The sequence below is a fragment of the Vitis riparia genome, chromosome 12 (genome assembly GCF_004353265.1).
Source record: "Vitis riparia cultivar Riparia Gloire de Montpellier isolate 1030 chromosome 12, EGFV_Vit.rip_1.0, whole genome shotgun sequence".
Taxonomy (NCBI): Eukaryota; Viridiplantae; Streptophyta; class Magnoliopsida; order Vitales; family Vitaceae; genus Vitis; species Vitis riparia.
The window spans coordinates 18,274,771-18,294,294 of NC_048442.1; the positions used below are offsets into that span (position 1 = coordinate 18,274,771).

General features: G+C 31.7%; 2 protein-coding genes and 1 long non-coding RNA gene across 3 annotated transcripts; all 3 read left to right on the forward strand.

The window, feature by feature from the left end:
• The first annotated feature begins 11,101 nt into the window (after window positions 1-11,101).
• LOC117927277 lies at window positions 11,102-11,664 on the forward strand. Its single transcript, XR_004653313.1, has 2 exons — window positions 11,102-11,226; window positions 11,382-11,664. It is a non-coding gene; the product is annotated as an uncharacterized LOC117927277 (long non-coding RNA).
• Window positions 11,665-16,661: 4,997 nt separating this feature from the next.
• LOC117925864 lies at window positions 16,662-17,283 on the forward strand. Its single transcript, XM_034844973.1, has one exon. The coding sequence runs from the start codon at window positions 16,707-16,709 to the stop codon at window positions 17,118-17,120; it is 414 nt and encodes a 137-aa protein (XP_034700864.1). The 5' UTR covers window positions 16,662-16,706; the 3' UTR covers window positions 17,121-17,283.
• Window positions 17,284-18,573: 1,290 nt separating this feature from the next.
• On the forward strand, window positions 18,574-19,208 carry LOC117927207. Its single transcript, XM_034846652.1, has one exon. The coding sequence runs from the start codon at window positions 18,644-18,646 to the stop codon at window positions 19,055-19,057; it is 414 nt and encodes a 137-aa protein (XP_034702543.1). The 5' UTR covers window positions 18,574-18,643; the 3' UTR covers window positions 19,058-19,208.
• The last annotated feature ends 316 nt before the right edge of the window (window positions 19,209-19,524 follow it).

The following is a 19,524-nucleotide window of genomic DNA, read 5'->3' on the forward strand; positions in this document are numbered from 1 at the left end:
ATAATAATAGGATTTCGAAAGTTTTGGATTAATAATAATAATAATAATAATAAGGTTTGGAAAGTTTGAATTAATAAAAATGATAATAATAATAATAATAGTAATAATAATAATAATTGATAATAATGATAGCAATAGCAATAATAATAACTAGTAATGATGATGTCCGTTAATAATAATAGTAATAATAATAATATCCGCTAATAATAATAATAATAGTAATACAAACAATAAGAATAGTAATAATAATAACAATAATGATAACAATAATAATAATAATATGAAATGGGGTTAATAATAATAGGCTTTGAGCTTTTAAAAGGAGTTTAAGGGTTTAGGATAGGGTTGGACGTGGGCTTAGGAATTGGAAATGGGCTTGGCTTATAATAATAATAATAATAATAATAATGGTAATAATAGTAATAATAATAGTTAATAATAATAATAATAATAATAATAATGATAATAGTTAATAATAATAACAATAAATAACAATAATAATAATAGCTAATAATAATAATAATAAATAATAATAATTGAAATAATAATAATAATAATAATAATAATAATAATAATAAATGAACTTCGGGAAATTAAACGGCTAGAGTATAGATTTTTAATAATGATAATAATAATAATGATAATGATAATAATAATATTTTAAAAGTTTAATTAATAATGATAATAGTAATAATAATAGTAATAATAACAATGGGATTATGGAAGTTGAATTAAAAATAATGATAATAGTAAGATTTTAAAAATTGAATTGATAATATTAAATACAATAGTAATAAAGTTTAATTAACGATAATAATAATAATGGTAATAACATTAATAATAATAACCATAGGCTTTGAAAAATGGGATGAAGATTAGAAATGGGCCTTAGGCTTTTGAAAAAGGGTTAGGAGGGTTGGAAATGGGCCTGGCCTCATCTTCATCTTAGCTTGGCTTGGGCTCCAACTTAAGCCCAAGCCCAAAGCCATCATGGGCATCACCAAGCCCATCATTAACACGGGCCCCTTCACAGCCCATGGCAAGCCCACCCATCTGGGCAGCTCCCTCAGGCGAAGTCTCCACCTGCAGCGTCAACACCAAAGGGAGCCCTGGCAGCGTGGGGAAGAGCAGAGCGGCGGCGGCGTGGGAAAGAGAGAGGCCGCGGCGGCGTGACGAAGAGGGAAGCCGCGGCGGCGATCTGGCGACGTCCAGAAGGTGCTGCCGTGGTGGTGGCTGGTGCGGGCGCGCGTGGGCGAAGCAAGTGGTGGCGGCCTGGCGGCCTCCAGAAGGCGCTGCCGCCATAGTGGTTGGTGCAGGCGCGCGTGGGCGGAGCAAGTGGTGGCGGCCTGGCGACCTCCAGAAGGCGCTGCCGGTTCGGAGAGCGCGAAGAATGACGGAGCCACGCGTGCATGGGAGGTCGTGAAGCCCTCCAAGCCTCCGACAAGCGCGCCTCTGATGAACACGGGGGGAGCGATGACGGATATGAGGAGGAAGATGGCGGAGGCAGCTTGCAGGTTTGGACCCCATGCGCGTAGAAGGGCGGCTTTGGGAGTTCTTGCAGGGATAGGTATGAAAGTCTAATGGGGTGGGAATGTGGTGATGAAACAATGCACCCAAATGAAGCCATGCGTCCAGATAAGGAATGGAAGCAGGGGAAAGTAATAACAAAGAAAAAAAAAGAGCATAAATAAACTTTAGAACACAACCAATAATATCCATGTTCAAGCAATGAAGGGGAGCTAGAAACAGCAGCAAAAAAATGCATGAAGACCGAAAAAAACTGAGGAAGAAAACGAGAGATCGATAGCATTCATACTTCGAAGGTTCTTCTCTCCAGAAAATCCCCTCCAGTTAGCTCTCTCTCCAAATCCCCCTCTGTCTTTCTCTGTTGGCGTCGTCCCCGCTTTTTCTTTTTTTTTTTTTCCAGAGAAAACCAGAGAAGCCAAAACCCTCATTTTTCTCTCCCTTTTCTCTGTTGCAGCCAGCTTTTTCTGTCACCCTTTCCCTTCATTTCCTTTCAGCCGTCCTTGGGTCAGTCCTTCTCCTTCTTTTCACTTCCAACCGTCCTCGGGTGGATCAAGAAAGCAAACAAGAAGAAGCGAGAAAAGAAAAAAACAATAAGAATAAAAACCCCCCGTGCCCCTAGTTCAGGGGGTCTACAAATATTATTTTTGGGAAAAATAGGGAAAAATCTTTGAAAAAAATAAAGATAAATCTAAAAAAATAGAGAATAATCTCTAAAAATATGAGATCCTCTCATAACAGAAAACTTTTAAAACTCATAGTATGAAGATGAAAATAGAAGAAATCCAAATAATCGAGCGATTGAGTACAATTCCTTGGATCCAAAGATACCATTGTGGTTGTGACATTCGATTCCTCTCATTGGCCGTGGGATCGAAGATCAATGCATCTTACCCTCTCCTTTTCACTCTCTTTGCTTTTGGTGTGGATGACTGGGCATTCCCATCTTCTCTTTGCATCAGGGCATCGTGGGTATGCCCTTGGTGGTGTTTGTGAGGGGGAAACGAGAAGCATACAATTGATAATGTATTATTTTATATAATAGTAGTTTATTATTTTTATACGTAATATGAATATTGAATCAAATCCAATCACATGGTGTATCATTTATACGGTAATGGTAACATATATATGGTGTATTATATAAACTTTATATGACTTGAATAAGAATTGGTAATATATTATTTTATATGATAATTATGTATTTATTATATTACCAAATAATGTCAATTTGATGATATTGTATCCTCATGTAGATTTAATAATATAGTATAAATTTAATTATTAAACTCATTTAATCATAATTATTTTTTAATAAATTTAATAACATTTTATAATTTTTTTAACTTTTTAATTATCATATTGCATGTTTCATCCTTATCAGACTGTGACATGGAAATTGATGTACCATCAAAATTGCTTGAGCTGATGATCAAGACACGAACTTGAATAATGTGTTGCACCTTTAGAATGCCCCCACCAACATACCTATATCGAGACATCTAATATATATGTGAATGTATTCACATCATTTATAATTATTTTTAAAAATTGGTACAATTACTTTAAATTTTAATGAAGAGTAAATATAAAAATGATTTATATTTATAAAATCAAGTTAATTAAAGAAAGCACTCAATTTAAAAAGACATTTTCCAAACAAGTTTTCTTTTTTACTTATTTTGTAAAACTATTTTTATTAACTCAATCAAATGTATTATTTTTAATTTTTGAAAATAAAAAATTGTTTTTTAGAATTTAGTATTCAAATGTAATTTTATTTCTAAAAACACTAAAACTATTTTTGAAAACCATTTTTGAAATCTCTTTTTCAAAAACATGTCAAACTTTGTATTTATCATTAAAAAGGATTTAAAATATTTAATATTATTTTTATTAAAAACATTATTTCTCCAATCGGCCAATACAATCAAAATCATGAGCAGCGTCATCCATGATGAAATGGGGTTGATCCCATCCAATATCATTAACTGGTGTGGGGACTCTGATGCAACAGACCATGCATGGCTGCGAAAGCCCAGTGTGAACAAAACTCAGCAGCAAAGAAAATTGCCTGTGCTATGATATTGCCCTATCCCTCTCTAAATTCACAGCTCTTATTCAGATTGGTGGTTTTCCTATCTAAATTACACTGGGGTAGCTGCATTGCTCTTCCCATCACTTCTCAGGTGTATACAGCCTTCAGTCTAGATCTTAGATAGTGAAGTGTTTTTGAAAATAATTTTTAAGATTAGAAAGTGTAGACCCCCTCTTTTGGTCTTGTTTTTTTCTCTACATATATTATATTTGTTTGTCATTTGGAGCTTTTCCTGCCACTTTTGGAGAGCATCCGGAGGAGGGCGTATGGAGTGAGGGAACCGGCTCCTTCAAACAGCAGCTGCACAAGACACATGGCTATGGATTTGACAGTAGCCATGCCGGTTGGGTGAATGGTGACACCATCCTCCGAGGACACACAGTGGAGTGGGGAGGTGGCAGAGCAAGTTACAGGGTAAGATTTTTGAGTAGAAGGTAGGGGAAAAGAAAAAGGGGTTGGCGGGGAGAAGAGGGGACGAACAGAACAATCACGTTGGGGGTGAGGTGGTCGGAGGAGGATACGTTTATGAAAGGTGTTCTGGAACTTAGAGAGAGGCTGCTACAAAGAAAGGGAAAGTGGCATGAAGAGACAATGCGTTGAAGGGGAGATAGCACAGGTATGGTTTCTGTCAGCTGGATCTCTTTGCTTCCATATCGTTTTGTCTATGATTTATGGGGATTAATAAGTTTTTGTTTATTTATTCTGATGTTTGAATATGAGCATTGAGGATTTATATTATGTTCTTGTGGAATCTGAGCTCGTTTGCCTCCATTCTATGTTTGGTTTTTAGCTTGGTTTTTAACCGGCCGGTTTTTTTGTGCTCTGTTTTGGCTACTCCCCTATTTCTGGTGCTCATCTGTGGGGCTTGTAGGCTCATGTATTTCAAGATGTGCCGAAATGGCACCCCCACTTGTTAGCACTGAATGTCATCACGAACCTTACTCTCATTACTTTCCCTTAGGTCCATCTCCCATATTCCATCATACCCACTGTCCATCTTCTCATTCTCATTTCCTTTACCCTCACATACCCACCATTATCCTTCTCTCACTACCCGCGGCTGCTCCTCAAGTACTCATTCCATATACATATCCTGTCTTCCATACACTCCATGCATATACCCATCACCCACACCCCCACTTACCATACCCTCACGAGCCGTTCATTCATGCCCACGACGCCCTTTAAATTCATTTCCTTTCTTAGCTTAAAACACCTTACTCATTCCACCAATTTATATCACGTCACTTGCACCATGCATGGCCGTCCAAAGCTCCTCCAATCCACTCATCCACGTACAAGAGGCCCATGCAAACCCTTCCATCACCATATCCATCTTCATTCTTCCTCTCTCCAAACCTTCACATACTCATCATTACCTTTCTCTCTCTACATCACGTTCTTCATGCCCACTTCCTATCCACATGCATGAAGCCATGCATGGAACCATGCATGCCACTACCCTTCTATGCCCACCTTACCCATCCTTTCTTACCACCTTTCTCTCTCTACACCACGTTCTTCATGCCCACTTCCTATCCACATGCATGAAGCCATGCATGGAACCATGCATGCCACCACCCTTCTATGCCCACCTTACCCATCCTTTCTTACCACCTTTCTCTCTCTACACCACCTCACTTCCTTATCCTTTATCCTAGAGGGAAAGGTTTGGTGAGTTTGCTCATTTTAATCTCTACAATGGACGTTTTTTTTATGTTTGTGGGTCTTGCATATTGGCTTTGAGCCTTTGGGCCTTGGTGCAATTGGGCATGGTTTGAGTTGATTATTTTAAAGCAAGTTGTGTGCTGTGAGGCCCTTGGGCCCGTTTAGGTTTGAGGTCATTATGCTAATGGATATGGGCTTGAGTTGAAACCCAGGCCCATACGTGTTGATGGAGGGCCTCATGTTTTGTTCACCCACCTTAAATTGGCCCATGCCCATTCCAAGCCCATACCCACTTCAATTGATTTGTTCACCCACCTTAAGTTGGCCCATACCCATTCAAAAGCCCCAAAGTCCATTTCCAACCTTTAATATTATCTACTATTATTGTTATTATTAACTATTATTATTATTATTACTATTAACTATTATCATCATTATTATTATTATTATTATTATTATCATTGTCATTATTATTATTAATCCAATTTTCCAAATCTTATTATTGTTATTATTATTATTATTATTAATCCAACTTTCAAAATCTTGCTATTATTATTGTTATTAATTCAACTTTCAAAATCTTATTATTATGATTATTATTATTATAATAATTATTATCTTTAATTCAACTTTTAAAATTTTATTATTATTATTATTAATTCAATTTTTTAAAATATTATTATCATTATTATTATTAATTCAACTTTCAAAATCGTGTTATCATTATTATTATTATTATTATTATTTCAAAATCTTATTATTATTATTATCATTACTATTTCAAAACCTTATTGTTATTATTATCTTTATTATCACCCTAAGCCCTCCTAATGCCCCAAACCCATTTCCAAAGCCGTTCTCACCCTAAGCCCTTCTAATTCCAAAGCCCAATTCGTTTCTAATGCCCCAAGCCCATTTCCATAGTCCTTCTCACCCTAGGTCCTTCTAATTCCAAAGCTCTTTTAATCCCTTTTGTTTGTCCATATTATTATTATCATTTATTGTTATTATTATTATTATTATTATTATCATTATTATTATTGTTATTATTAAAAATTTGTACCCTCGTAATTTAATTTTCTAAAGTTCATTATATTATTATTATTATTAAAAATTTACACTCTAACCGTTCAATTTCCTGAAAGTTCATTTATTATTATTATTATTATTAATATTAATATTATTGTTATTATTATTATTAAAATTCTATATTTTCATAGTTCAATTTCCCAAAGTTCATTCCTTATTATTATTGTTATTACAAATTTAACTTTCAAAATCCATATCATTGTAGTTTAATTCCCTAAAGTTCATTTCTTATTTTCTTTGGCAAATTTCCTTTTAATTACCGAAGCTCTAATCTTAAATTTAATTCCTAAGACCCCCGATTTTCAAACAAGTTCCGAGAATCCAGTTTTCACTCAAATAGTTTTAATTCCATTTCGGCTCCTAAATAATCTTCTGATTTTCTTGATTTTACATAAGCAATGATGAATTCTTCATGATTCCGAAACACGGAATTTGTGAGACTAGTCCATGAACAATAAATTGGGCTTTGTTGGGGGTTCTATGTTTGATCCCTTTTGACTGTCAATTGTCGTGCTTAATATATTTTGCTTGAGCTTCGTTTTGCACTCCGATATGCATGGGCTATACTTTGTATTCGTTAATTGTGCACTAATCTCGTTTCTTGATAGCGCATTGTGGCTCGTGGCCGAGGTACGCATCCACTCTCATTCTAGTCAATCTCTATTGCGTGTTTTGATTCTCATATTATGCATGATTTAGGTGAGTATCCATTATCTTTCCCATTGATCGCCGCGTCAGTTTCATTTTATTAGTAGAGACCCATTTTAAGGACTTAGAGGAGTGCTACGGTCCTTACCGTACCTTCCTGATAAGTAACTTGACCCCCGAACCCGATCCGATTTTTTGCAGACCACCTTTTCCAAAATAAGGAGTCACATTTAAGGTTTTCTTTCTTATTTTGTTTGCCCTTTTAAAAATAAAATAAAAATAAGTGGCGACTCCAAGTCATTTTTCCTAATCAATAAAATCATTTTTCAAACAAAAAGCGAGTTTCGTCATCGAGTGGGAAACGCATGAGCTGAAATGCGGGGTCCACAGAAAGACAAATAATAATTTAAAAATATAAAAATATATTAAGAATATTTTAGATTTTCAAACTTAGAAAAATATTAACTATTCTTAAATCAAGAATAATTTACCTTGAGAATAATTATTATCAAAATATAAAAATGTTTTTTGAAAATAAAGAAAATGGGTAAAATTCCAGAACTCTTTAATTGGCTTTAAACCAAAATTTGAAAAAAAGAAAAATATTAAATATTAACAAATTGGTTAACTAGACAAATAATTATTAATGACTAACTTTTTGTTTTATTACAAGATGGACCAAACAAAACCAATTAAAGCTCAAACCTTTAAGTATGAATAAGTTGATTTTGAATATATTGTGGTGACACAACAATTTTTCCATAGGCATACATACTCTAGGTTTTGGTTAGGAAAATTCTATGGTTTTGAAGACAAAAAAAATTATCTATAATAATTTTATGTTATTCAAAAAGGTTTCGAGAATATAAAGAATTAAATCTCAAATTTGAATTTAACACATTGTTGAAACTTATGATTTCATACTAAAAAGTTTTGGCTTTAGTTGGTTTTCTTTGGACTACGTTCCTGTAAACAAAATGAAAAGTTAGCCATTAATAATTATTTGCCTATTTAACCGATATATTAATATTTTATTTTTTTCCTTTGATATGTTAAAATTTTGGTTTAAAGCCAATTAAAGAGTTCTAAAATTTTATCAATCTTTTATAGATGGTTTTGAAGAATATTTATAGATTTTTTTTATATTTTCATAATAGGTTCTTAAAATTAATTATTCTTGACTTAAGAATAGTTGGAAATTTTTTTTAGAGAAAAATTGTTGTCTCTTGTAGATTAGTTATTTTTATTATGTTATTAAACAATTGGACAATATTCCACAATTAATGTCAACTATAGAGTAATATATCTTATTTTTATTTCAATCAACATTTAAATGTATATTTCTCATTTCTCTTCTACATAATTTTTTTTCTAAACTTTAAAATTTATTTTATTAATTTTTTAACATTCAATTTATTTCCAATTAATATATGACAAATATATAATTTTATATGCTTTTATTTTTCTTTGAATTATGTTCTACTAACATTTTGCCCTAATAAATTATATCATGTGTGAATAATATGCTTAGCTTTCATAACTATATTTGAATGATTTACTGATTGATATTGAGATCATAATTGGAAAATTTTCAAAATATAATAATTTTTTAATTTAAAATTCTTAGATGATTCATCAATAGTCAAATTGCCCCTGAAATTTTATCTTTGACTATATAACTCAGTAGGGATCATATGCCATAATTGAGCTTCAAAATGCACCAATGATTGGTTGGGTATATATATAACTCATTTTATTAAGATGAAAATAATGATATTTGTATATCTTGTTGAACGGTTTTAGAGTTAGTGGGTGTTTGATAAATCAATTTAATAATTTAAAGTAACTTAATAATTTAATTTAAATCATGAAATAAATTAAGTATATTTGATAAAATAATTTAAAGTAATAAGTAAAAAGTAAAAATAATTAATTTATTTTTAAGTTTATATTTTTATTTTACTTTTTTCATCTCATTTGTCCTAATTATCTTTATGATCTCTTTTGACTTCTATTATTTACTTAACATTTTTTACCATAATTATAATTTATAAAAATAAATATATCAATTTGATGATTTAAAATAGGTTTTAAGTTAGTTTTACCAATTAACTTTAATACTTAAAAATAAGAATCAAGCAAGAAATTTTAAGTTAACAATTTAGTTGAAATTTAACTTAAAATCAATTTAAATCATTAAGTAATAAATATTAAGTTTTACCAAATACTCATTTAATTTTATTTACTTATTTAGAGATTTTAAATAAATATATTTATTCTATTAATTTAAAATTTAAAATAAATAATAATAATAATTTAAAATATATGAGAGATATATTTGATGAAATTTTAAACAAATAAAAATTAGATTTTATTAGATAGTTGCTAAATTTTCAATGAAAATCGATGGTAGGTGGAGCATTGTGGACCTTAATTTATGGAACATATACAAATTGTGTAATGCATCAATGGCGGAATAATTTTGTGGTAAAGATAAGGTTGGTACATGATTCACGTTTTCCACCCAGTCCATCTCCAACTGTGTTAATGAATGGCGTTGGTTGATGCTGATTGATGATGTTTAATATCAATCAGTTGGAGGAAACAAACAGAGAGAAAAAAAAAATGAAAAGGAAAGTAAGGTTATGATTGATAACTATTTTTAAAGTTTTTTTTTATTTAAAATAGGAAACATGTTTTATAATAAAAATAAATAAAATAGAAAAAATTAAAAAGTAAAATAAAAATAAAAATAAAAATAAAAATTAATAAATTATTTTATATTTTATTTTAAATTTATTTCACTTATTTTTTTCTTTTGGTAAAAATTAAATAATTCAAAAATATATAAATTTTTATTTAATTTCAATTATATTTAATTTTTTTTCTATTTTTATATTAAAATCAAATATAAAAAAAATTATTTTTTTAATATTTTTTTTCTTATTATTTTTTGGGATTTTAAAATATAAAAAATAGATTGTAATTAAATAGATTTTTTGTTTTACAAAACAATAAAAAAACATATTTCACAAACCATTTTTTAAATTTGTTTTTGAAATCGGTTTTCAAAAACACTTTCTAAATGAAACCTAAAAGTCTGATTATAAATGTTTTAAAAATAGATTTTTGTTGTTAAAATTAAGAAAATGTGATTTTGGGGTTTCAAGACAAGACAAGTTTGATTTTTTTTTTCTTTTTCACTTTTTAAGAATTTTTTGAAAAATTGTTATTTTAGGACATTTTAAGTACTTGTTCTAAAAATTATGTTTGTTAAATTTATTTTTATAGAAAAATGGCTTTTGAGAACTTATATTAAAATTATTGTATTTTGGGAGAGTATATTTAAATTGTTTTTATTTATTTTTAAGCCATTTTAAAGAATAATCCTAAAGGTATGGAAATATAGAAAGTTAATTGATTCAAAAAATAATTAGAGGATTATTTTTTGAGAGTTATTTTTAAAAATTTTCCCAATTAAGATTTATATTGTTATTGTTGTTTTTCTTTTTAATATGGGTGTGATGGTAAAAATGTTAGAAAATTAATTTTTGTCCTATAAAAATATTAATAAAAATTAAATATAATTAAGATTCATTAAAATTTATATATATTTAAATTATTTAATTTTTATATTTATTAATAAAAAATAGTAAAAAAATTAAAATAATATATAAAGTTAATTAATTTAATTTATTTTTTGTTTTATTTTTTCTCTCTACGACAAATTTTCATTTAACCAAATATGGCCTAAGGGTGGACCCATGACCTAAAAGGTCAAAATCATAACAACCATCATCCATAGTGAAATATCAAAATAATGACAAGTGTCCTCCATGATGAAATGGGTTTGTGCCACGTTGTGCATGATCCCATCATCATTAACTCAAATGGGGACAGTGATGCGACAACCACTATTCACATCGATGACTTCATAAAAAGTATAGTCGTTACAAATGATTTTTTTTTTTTATTTTAAAAAATATTCTTTAAAATTATTGTTTTTTTTTTTTTTTTTTCTTTCAAAATCCCCTTATAAATAGGGGCGGAGCTGCATCGGCCTTGCCAGAACTTCTCACATAGGGCTTTCAGTTTTCGGCTCCGAGACTTGTCAATGGCTTCTTCTTCTAAATCTTTGTTTCTTCTTTTCGTTTTTGCCTTGGTTCTTGTTCTCTTCATCTCATTTCAAGTTTGTGCTGGTAGGAAGTAGAAATATTGCTAAAATATTATTATTATTATTATTATTATTATTTTCTTGCTGGTAGGAAGTAGAAATTTTGCTAAAATTTTATTTATTTATTTATTTAAATATTGTTAAAAAGTTGATACGACAAATTTCTCGTTTGTGTTGCAGGAGAAAGCAGCGCGGTGGCCGATTATTCGAACCATGATCTCGATCCTGGAAAGTGTTATGATTACTGCTCGAGAGACTATTCCTATACTCCTAAGTAAAAGAGAACATCGCGCTTGTCTACATGAAAAATGAAAATAAAATAATTTACGTCAAGTATGTTGCACTAAGTCATTCATGTTGATGTCCAAGAGACTATTCCTATACTCCTAAGTAAAAGAGAACATCTCGCTTGTTTGTATGAAAAATGAAAATAAAATAATTTACGTCGAGTATGTTGCAGTAAGTCATTCATGTTGATGCTCGAGAGACTATTCCTATACTCCTAAGTAAAAGGGAACATCTCGCTTGTCTGTAAGAAAAATGAAAATAAAATAATTTACATCGAGTATGTTGCAGTAAGTCATTCATGTTGATGCCCAAGAGACTATTCCTATACTCCTAAGTAAAAGAGAACATCTCGTTTGTCTGTATGAAAAATGAAAATAAAATAATTTACGTCGAGTATGTTGCAGTAAGTCATTCATGTTGATGCGTCATTCATGTTGAGTTTCTTCTTACATTAAGTCAGTGAATAATAATTTTTCATTATATATATAAAAAATAAAAGGTACGAGTTTCATAAAATAAAATTTGTGAAAATATATTCTATATTATCATAAAATAGAATTTTCAGTAATATATGATGACCTTTGACCACAAAATAAGCTCATAATGGAAGTCAACATTTTCAGGGAAAAACATAATGGCTAAATGCCTTCTCTCTCCTTTTATTTTATTTTATTTTATTTTTATTTTATTTTTTTTACCATGAAGTATTTTTTTTTTTTTTTTGGTGAAAATCATCATTTAATCATGAAACAAAATTTGTGGTAAATTGATTGAACGTGTAACCAAAATTTCAAGAAATTAGATCCTTTTATCATGGATAAGAAGGATGAAATGAACATCACATTTAGGGAGGACAATGGGACGGGTTTGGGATGGGTCGCCCTCATCCCAACTCGGGCCTATTTATTCATCCCAACTCGATCCTATTTATTCAAAATAATTTTCATCTACATCTCATTTAAAAAATTAAATGGGACAGGCATGATAAATTACCATACCCCGCCCCGTTTAACTTTTTTTTTTCCTTAAAAATTACTTTTAAAAATTTTAATTACATTAAAATAAATATATATTTATAAATAATTAAATTATTATATTTTTATAACTTATTTATTAAAAATATTTTATTATTATCTATATGTTAAAAATAATAAACTAAAATTTAAATTAAATTAATTTTAAAAATTAATTTTATATATAATCAGGGTGGGGTGGGATAGGGCAATACTCAAACCCACCCTAGGTTTTAAAAAAAAATATCAAACCCGTCCCAAACCCATTTATTAAAATTGAAACCTATCTCATTAGGGGTGGGGAGGGTCGGGTACAAAACCCCGCCCCATTGTCATCCCTAATCACATTTGATGCGTGTTGATGGGTCATGCTCATATTATGTCAAAATTTAGGCATTCAATTAAATATATCAACCCAATAGGATATGAATAATAATCGAATTAAAAGTATGGACCCAAATATAATATAATTATTAATAAAATAGTATGTCGTATAATTCATTTAATAATAAAATCGAGTTAAGTTTTGTTTGAGTGAATTTGTTTAATTTCTCAATTGATCTATTTATTGAAAATCAATTTTTAAATAAGTCAAATGTAATTTAGATAGGTTATGGTTAGAACAAGATTATCAATACAATTATTAAATATGTCAATAAGAGCATTTATTATTAAATAAGTTAAACAAATCAATACAATTTAAACATGATTATATTCAATAAAAATTTAGTACATAATTTATAATATGTGTTGATTTTTATGGTGTCTATAAAATTATAGAGTGGTAGAGACAAAGGTTGTTACATGTCATCCACATATGTTTACATCATTTAATAAAGGTGCTACTTATGTAATTGAATTGGTGATTGAGATGGATCGACCTGTGACATCTAGGCATTGATGAATGATACCCAATTGATGTTTGATATCTAGTTAGCATGACTTTTATGTTGTAAAATTTGACGAAAAATATTGTTTTACCATGACTAATATGTTTAATATATATTTTAAAATTATATTCTTACTTGGAATCCCATTTTACCATCATAATTTATTTTCCATAATTTCCATTTAAATCATATATAATAATTATTAAGAAATATTATTGTAATATATGACCTTGGTGCTTGATTACTTGGCTTTTTTCAAAGCTCCAAAATTCTTACAAACACCATAACAAGTGAGTTCAAACACTGTCAGAAAAATCTCATTCCACGTATTCAAACGCCGACAGCTCATCAAGTGTAGGAATATTTCAAAGACCAATTCTCACAAAAGAATGCACTTGCAATCTATCAAATTCAGAAATCCTTAGCTTCTCTCTCACAAGGCACCATGACAGTTTCAACTTATTTCACAAAGCTCAAAGGCCTTTGGGATGAATTAGAAATGTATCAAACTCTTCCCATTTGCAACCAGATGAAAGCACATCTTAAACAGAGAGAGGAAGATCGAATGATGTAATTTCTCATGGGCCTTAACGACACCTACAACATTGTTCGTACTAACATTCTTATGATGTCACCATTGCCTAATGTATGTCAAGCCTGCTCTCTTGTTGTTCAAGACGAAACACAACAACAAATGACATCGGAATCAACTAAAAAATTTTCCATTGCTATTGCAGTTCAGAATCGACCAAACAACCTCTCAAATAATTTTAAAGATAAATACTGTGAACACTATAATAGAAGAGGTCATACAATTGAAAATTGTAGGACTCTAAAATTTCATTGCAAATATTGAGATCAAAAAGGTAGTACTGAAGAAAGGTGCAAGTTTAAAAATGACACATGAGTTCCCAACAACACAGGAACTCAAGGAAATTGACAAAGTCAACCACACCAGCAGTAGCGCAGGTCTCGAGAAAATGCATGTAATTCCAACCCTATTGTTAATGCAACATACTCTTCCCAATCTGCACATAGTACTAGTCCATAAAACATTGGTACTCCAATCCAATTCTCCAACCCGCTGGACTCTCTACATGGGCTTTTCGCAGACCAACTTCAACAACTTGGCCATGTCGTGTCCACGATGACTCCAAACCAGGCTTCTGATAATAGCAATGCTCATGCAAATGCTACAAGTATGTTAATTTTTTCCACTACCTCAATTAATTATGTATTCACCAAGCCTTGGATTCTGGATAGTGGAGCTTTTAAACTGTTGTGTCATTTTGTTTTTCACTTTAAGTCTTGTAGGACTTGGCTACGGGGAAGATGATTGGCTAGAGTAAACAACGAGGTGGTCTCTATAACATGTCTTCGTTGCAAAGAACACCTATTGCTCATCAAGTTTCTCATCCTTCAAAATTGCGGCATATGTGTCTTGGCCATCCATCACCATTTTGACTTAAATTAGTTTCTCCATTGTTGTCTTCCAATGATATCTCTTATGATAATAATTGTTCTGTTTGTCCCATGGCTAAGCAAACTAGACTTCCATTTTCTTCAAGCTCCATATCAACTTATGCTTTATTTGATTTGTTACATTGTGATATTTGGGGTCCACACAAAATTCCCACACATTTAGGGGCACGTTTCTTTCTCACCATTGTGGATGACTTTACAAGATGCACATGAATATCTATTATGCAGTATAAATTTGAAACACAACAAATTTTAAAATCTTTTATTGATTTTGCCTTAATTTCATGCCTGCATTAATGCTATCAAGGTGGATAGATTTGTCATTAAGGAAAAGCTGGATGATAAGATTGTGGAATTGCTTAAAATTCGATCAGAAGATCAATTGGTCGATATCCTCACCAAAGCTGCAGTTTCAAGTCGAGTGTTCTCAAAATTTTTAGACAAATTGGGCATGTGTGACATCTATGCAGCAACTTGAGAGGGAGTGTTGAGATATTAGGAATGTTGAGATATTATGATATTAGTTATTTTTTTCCTTATATCATTTTTTTCTTGTATAATTCTTTCCCATTCTTAGAATGGTGATTACCCTCTATATATACTCTGTACATGAACAAATGAAATAAATCAAAAATGAAAAACTACCGTTCATCAATTTGAAGTTGGTATCATGTCAATGCGATCCATCAATATACCAGAGAATATCATATCCATAGAGAAGAGAAAGGAATTGAGCTCTCCACAACAGATACCATAAAGACTTTAAAGGAATCTTGTTTTGTTTTTTTGTATTATGAAAGAACAAAAGGAATCAGTTATAGCCATATTGATGGCATTACAAACGTATTGGATATACAAAGAGAACATAGTTGGAATTTAGCTGCTATCATCCCGAGGAATTCAGTCAATTGCTATCATCTTGGAGCAACTTCAATGGTGGGAATTGAGTTCATGTTATCGTGAAGAAGTGATGAATAAACTACTATTATCATGGAGGAATTTCAGTTATCAGATTTGGTTAACTTGGAGACTTCCTTTCACTTAATATTAAGGTTAGGAGAATGAAAATAGAAAAAAAAAATAAAATAAAAAAATGATTTAAAATCATTAAATTATTTTTATATAATATTTTAAATTCATTTTATTTATTTAAATCTCATCTATATATAAATTAAATAATTTAAAAACACCTATGTTTTTAATTAATTGCAATTATATTTGATTTTTTTTATAGTATAATCAAATATAAAAAGATTTCAAAATAACCCAGGCATTAAGTTAATATTAACGAACTATATTCATGTCGATGTATTCCAAGTGAGAAAATTGCTGGGCTCACTTTTTAATACTTGAAGTAGTACATATATATAACAAATATATGCATATAAGCCCGTCTGTACATTCATCAAAATCGACGTTTCCCACATTCATTCTGTTTTTTAGTCCAAAAAGCTTCCGCAGATGAGTGGCAATTAGAGCAAGAGTTCCCATCATGAGTGTTGAAAGTTTCTAAATCTAGCAAGAACCATCTTAGAGAAGGAAATACAAATATTTTAGAAAGTTTCTAAATCTAACTAGCTAGTACCGTAATAGAAAAGGAATACAAATATTTTCAGTAGAATATAACTGTATTCAATAAAGGAAATAGAAACCGATTACAAATAGATATCTGCACAAACTCTACAACAATATATATATATATATATATATATATATATATGAGTACAAGCCCGTCTGTACTTTCATCGAAATCGACGTCTCCGATATACATTCTGTTCTCTAGTCCAAAAAACTTCCGCAGAAGAGTAGCGATTAGAAGAAGAGCTTCCATCATGAGTGTAGAAATTCTGAATGGTGCCACCATTGCTGGCTTTGTTGAAGATGAAGAAGCATTCAACAGTTGGGTACATGGCCGCTTTGCCGCTCTTGACGAAGATCAAGACGGTGTGCTTTCCTACGAGGAGATGTTGAAAGAACTGCAGTGTCTTAGGGTTTTTGAGACCGACTTTGGGATTGATGTGAAGACAGACCCAGATGAAGTTGCTGGAGTCTACTGCTTTCTGTTCTCGCAGTTTGATCGTGACTCAAATGGGGTGTTGGATTTTGAGGAGTTCAAGACTGCGACCAAGAGAATGATGCTGGCCGTGGCTGATGGGTTAGGTCTCTTGCCTTTGCAGATGATTCTAGAAGAGGGCAGTTTCTTGAAGAAAGCTGTTGAATGGGAATCCACCAAACTGGTGCCCTAATCTGATTTAGATTCTTGTTTCCTTAATTTTCTCTTCAAACTTACGTACGTAGTAGAGGGCTTTGATTTGTATTGGTGAAGATGGTGGAACCTTAGAAGTTGTAGTGGCAGTAGAGATTCATATTCTTGTACGTCTTTACACACCTGATTGAAAAGCGCTTCTTTCGGATGAATAAAATCACACATTTGTGAATTCACCTTTTTTTTTTTCTTGAAATCAATTTGAAGAATATATTTTGATGCAGTGAGAAGATAAAGAAAGATTCTCTATTCTTAAAACCTGTACCATTTTTTAATTTACACAACGTTTAAGCAATATCTTGAAAAAATACTATTGGTTTTTGTTTTCAAGAAACCTAAAAGAATTATTTTCAAAGGAGCAATATATCCAGGGGATATAGCAGAAGTTGGATTAGATCTCATAGCGTCTGGAAGACCCAGAAATCTAGGGATTCTGAACTTTCTTGGGTTTGATTTCTTAAAATATCATTTAAATATTGTTGATCGGGCGCGTTATATGGACCAAAAAAAAATAAAAATAAAAATTATCTCATCAGAAAGAAACTGCATAGTTTCTCGAAGAAAGCTGTTGAATGGGAATTGAACTGAGTGTTTGTTTAATGAGAAAACTCTAGAAGATCGATAGGTATCTGTCGAATCTAACGAAGATACGATTGTATAACAAGAATGTGTTTCCCTCCAAATGTGTTCAACACTATAATGAGTGATGAAGTAATTTCGTAATTTCGTGTGGCAGGTGTACTAAGTCGACGTTCTGTACCATGGTGATTTACTTTTGAGGAAGTCGGTGGAATATCGGTGGGTAAGAAAAACAAGAGGACCCACAGAAATGTCTATTTTGTGGGCGCGTTGATTTTCATTTTCAGGTTTGGCGCATCGTCTTAACCCAAAAAGTTACTCGTCTTTGACTTTGGTCAAGTCCTTTCGGCTTCTGACGTTCTAGACATTTCTGACTATCTACATATCAGCTGAGCCTATTGTTTAATTTCCACGAAACAGGGACCCATATGAAATATAACACTAGTTTTATTATACCAGATTTTCTGAGATTAGCTTTGTGATATCATATTATTTTTGCAGTAGACTCCTCTTATTAATTGTATAAACACAATTTTAAGCCGAGATAATCGAAGCTAGTTTTTGTCATAACAAGGTGTACTATGGCAATACATATGAGCACTACGATAATGCATTGGGTGCAATCTCACCAATGTAGTGATACTGGTATTTACTAGAGCCTTCCCATTAGCTTGGTTTGCGTGGAAGTTTTCAGAAACCAGAGGCGCAGAAAAACAATAGGCTGAAAACTTTCTGTGCGTTTGAACCAGCATATTACTTTCCTATTAGCTTGGCGCTTGTTTCTCTGCTAATAATCAACCATATAAATATGCAACCACGGCATCCTTCATTTTCATCAAAATCAAAAGCTTTTTTACTACTTGGTTCTTGGGTTAGAGCTTTTCTTGGAAACTAGCCAGTTTGAGCGCAGGAGCAGAAGAGAGAATGAGTGTGGAAGTGTTGGACGGTGCCACCATTGTCAGCTTTGTGGAAGATGAAGAAGCATTCAATGGTTTGATCCATGACCGCTTTTCCAATCTTGACACAAACCATGATGGCTTCCTCTCCTATGCAGAGATGCTGAAAGAGTTTCAGAGTCTGAGGGTCTTTGAAACACACTTCGGTATTGATGTTAAAAGAGATCCAGATGAGCTTGCTCACGTCTACGACTCCCTGTTTGTGAAGTTCGATCATGATGCGAATGGTGCAGTGGATTTGGAGGAGTTCAAGAAGGAGACCAAACAAATGATGCTCGCCATGGCCAACGGGTTGGGGTTCCTGCCTGTTCAGATGGTCCTGGAGGAGGACAGTTTCCTGAAGAAAGCTGTTGAAAGGGAAGCCATGAAAATGGGTGCTTGAATTGTTTGTTGATTTTGTTGAGGTATTTGACTCGCTAGCGGCCTTATTTTTCTATATGTTCTCTCAATTGAACGCCATGTTTTTGCTTTCCTATCCATGTAATAGCAGGTTATAACTAATGAAGAAAATAAAGGATTTCTTTATTTCAGGCAAAAACAATTGGACTTTCAAAGCTTGCTTATTACTCAATGAAAACATAAGGATCTCCTTTCCATTAGTCATTTGTTGATACCTCCTTGCCCTGTCAGAGCTTGAATTGGTAAGATGGGGACCATAAAAAAGCAAAACTTCTGTAAAAATTCATTTGAAATAAGCTTCTTTCTTAAATTGAAGCGATTCCATGAATTATATACCATGTGAGAACTTTTAATCTTCCCTCCCAATGGTTACAAGAGCAAAGACATCTCAGAAGCTGGAATGAAGGGCAAAATACTTTCACCAACAACACAAATAGAGATACCGGAAGA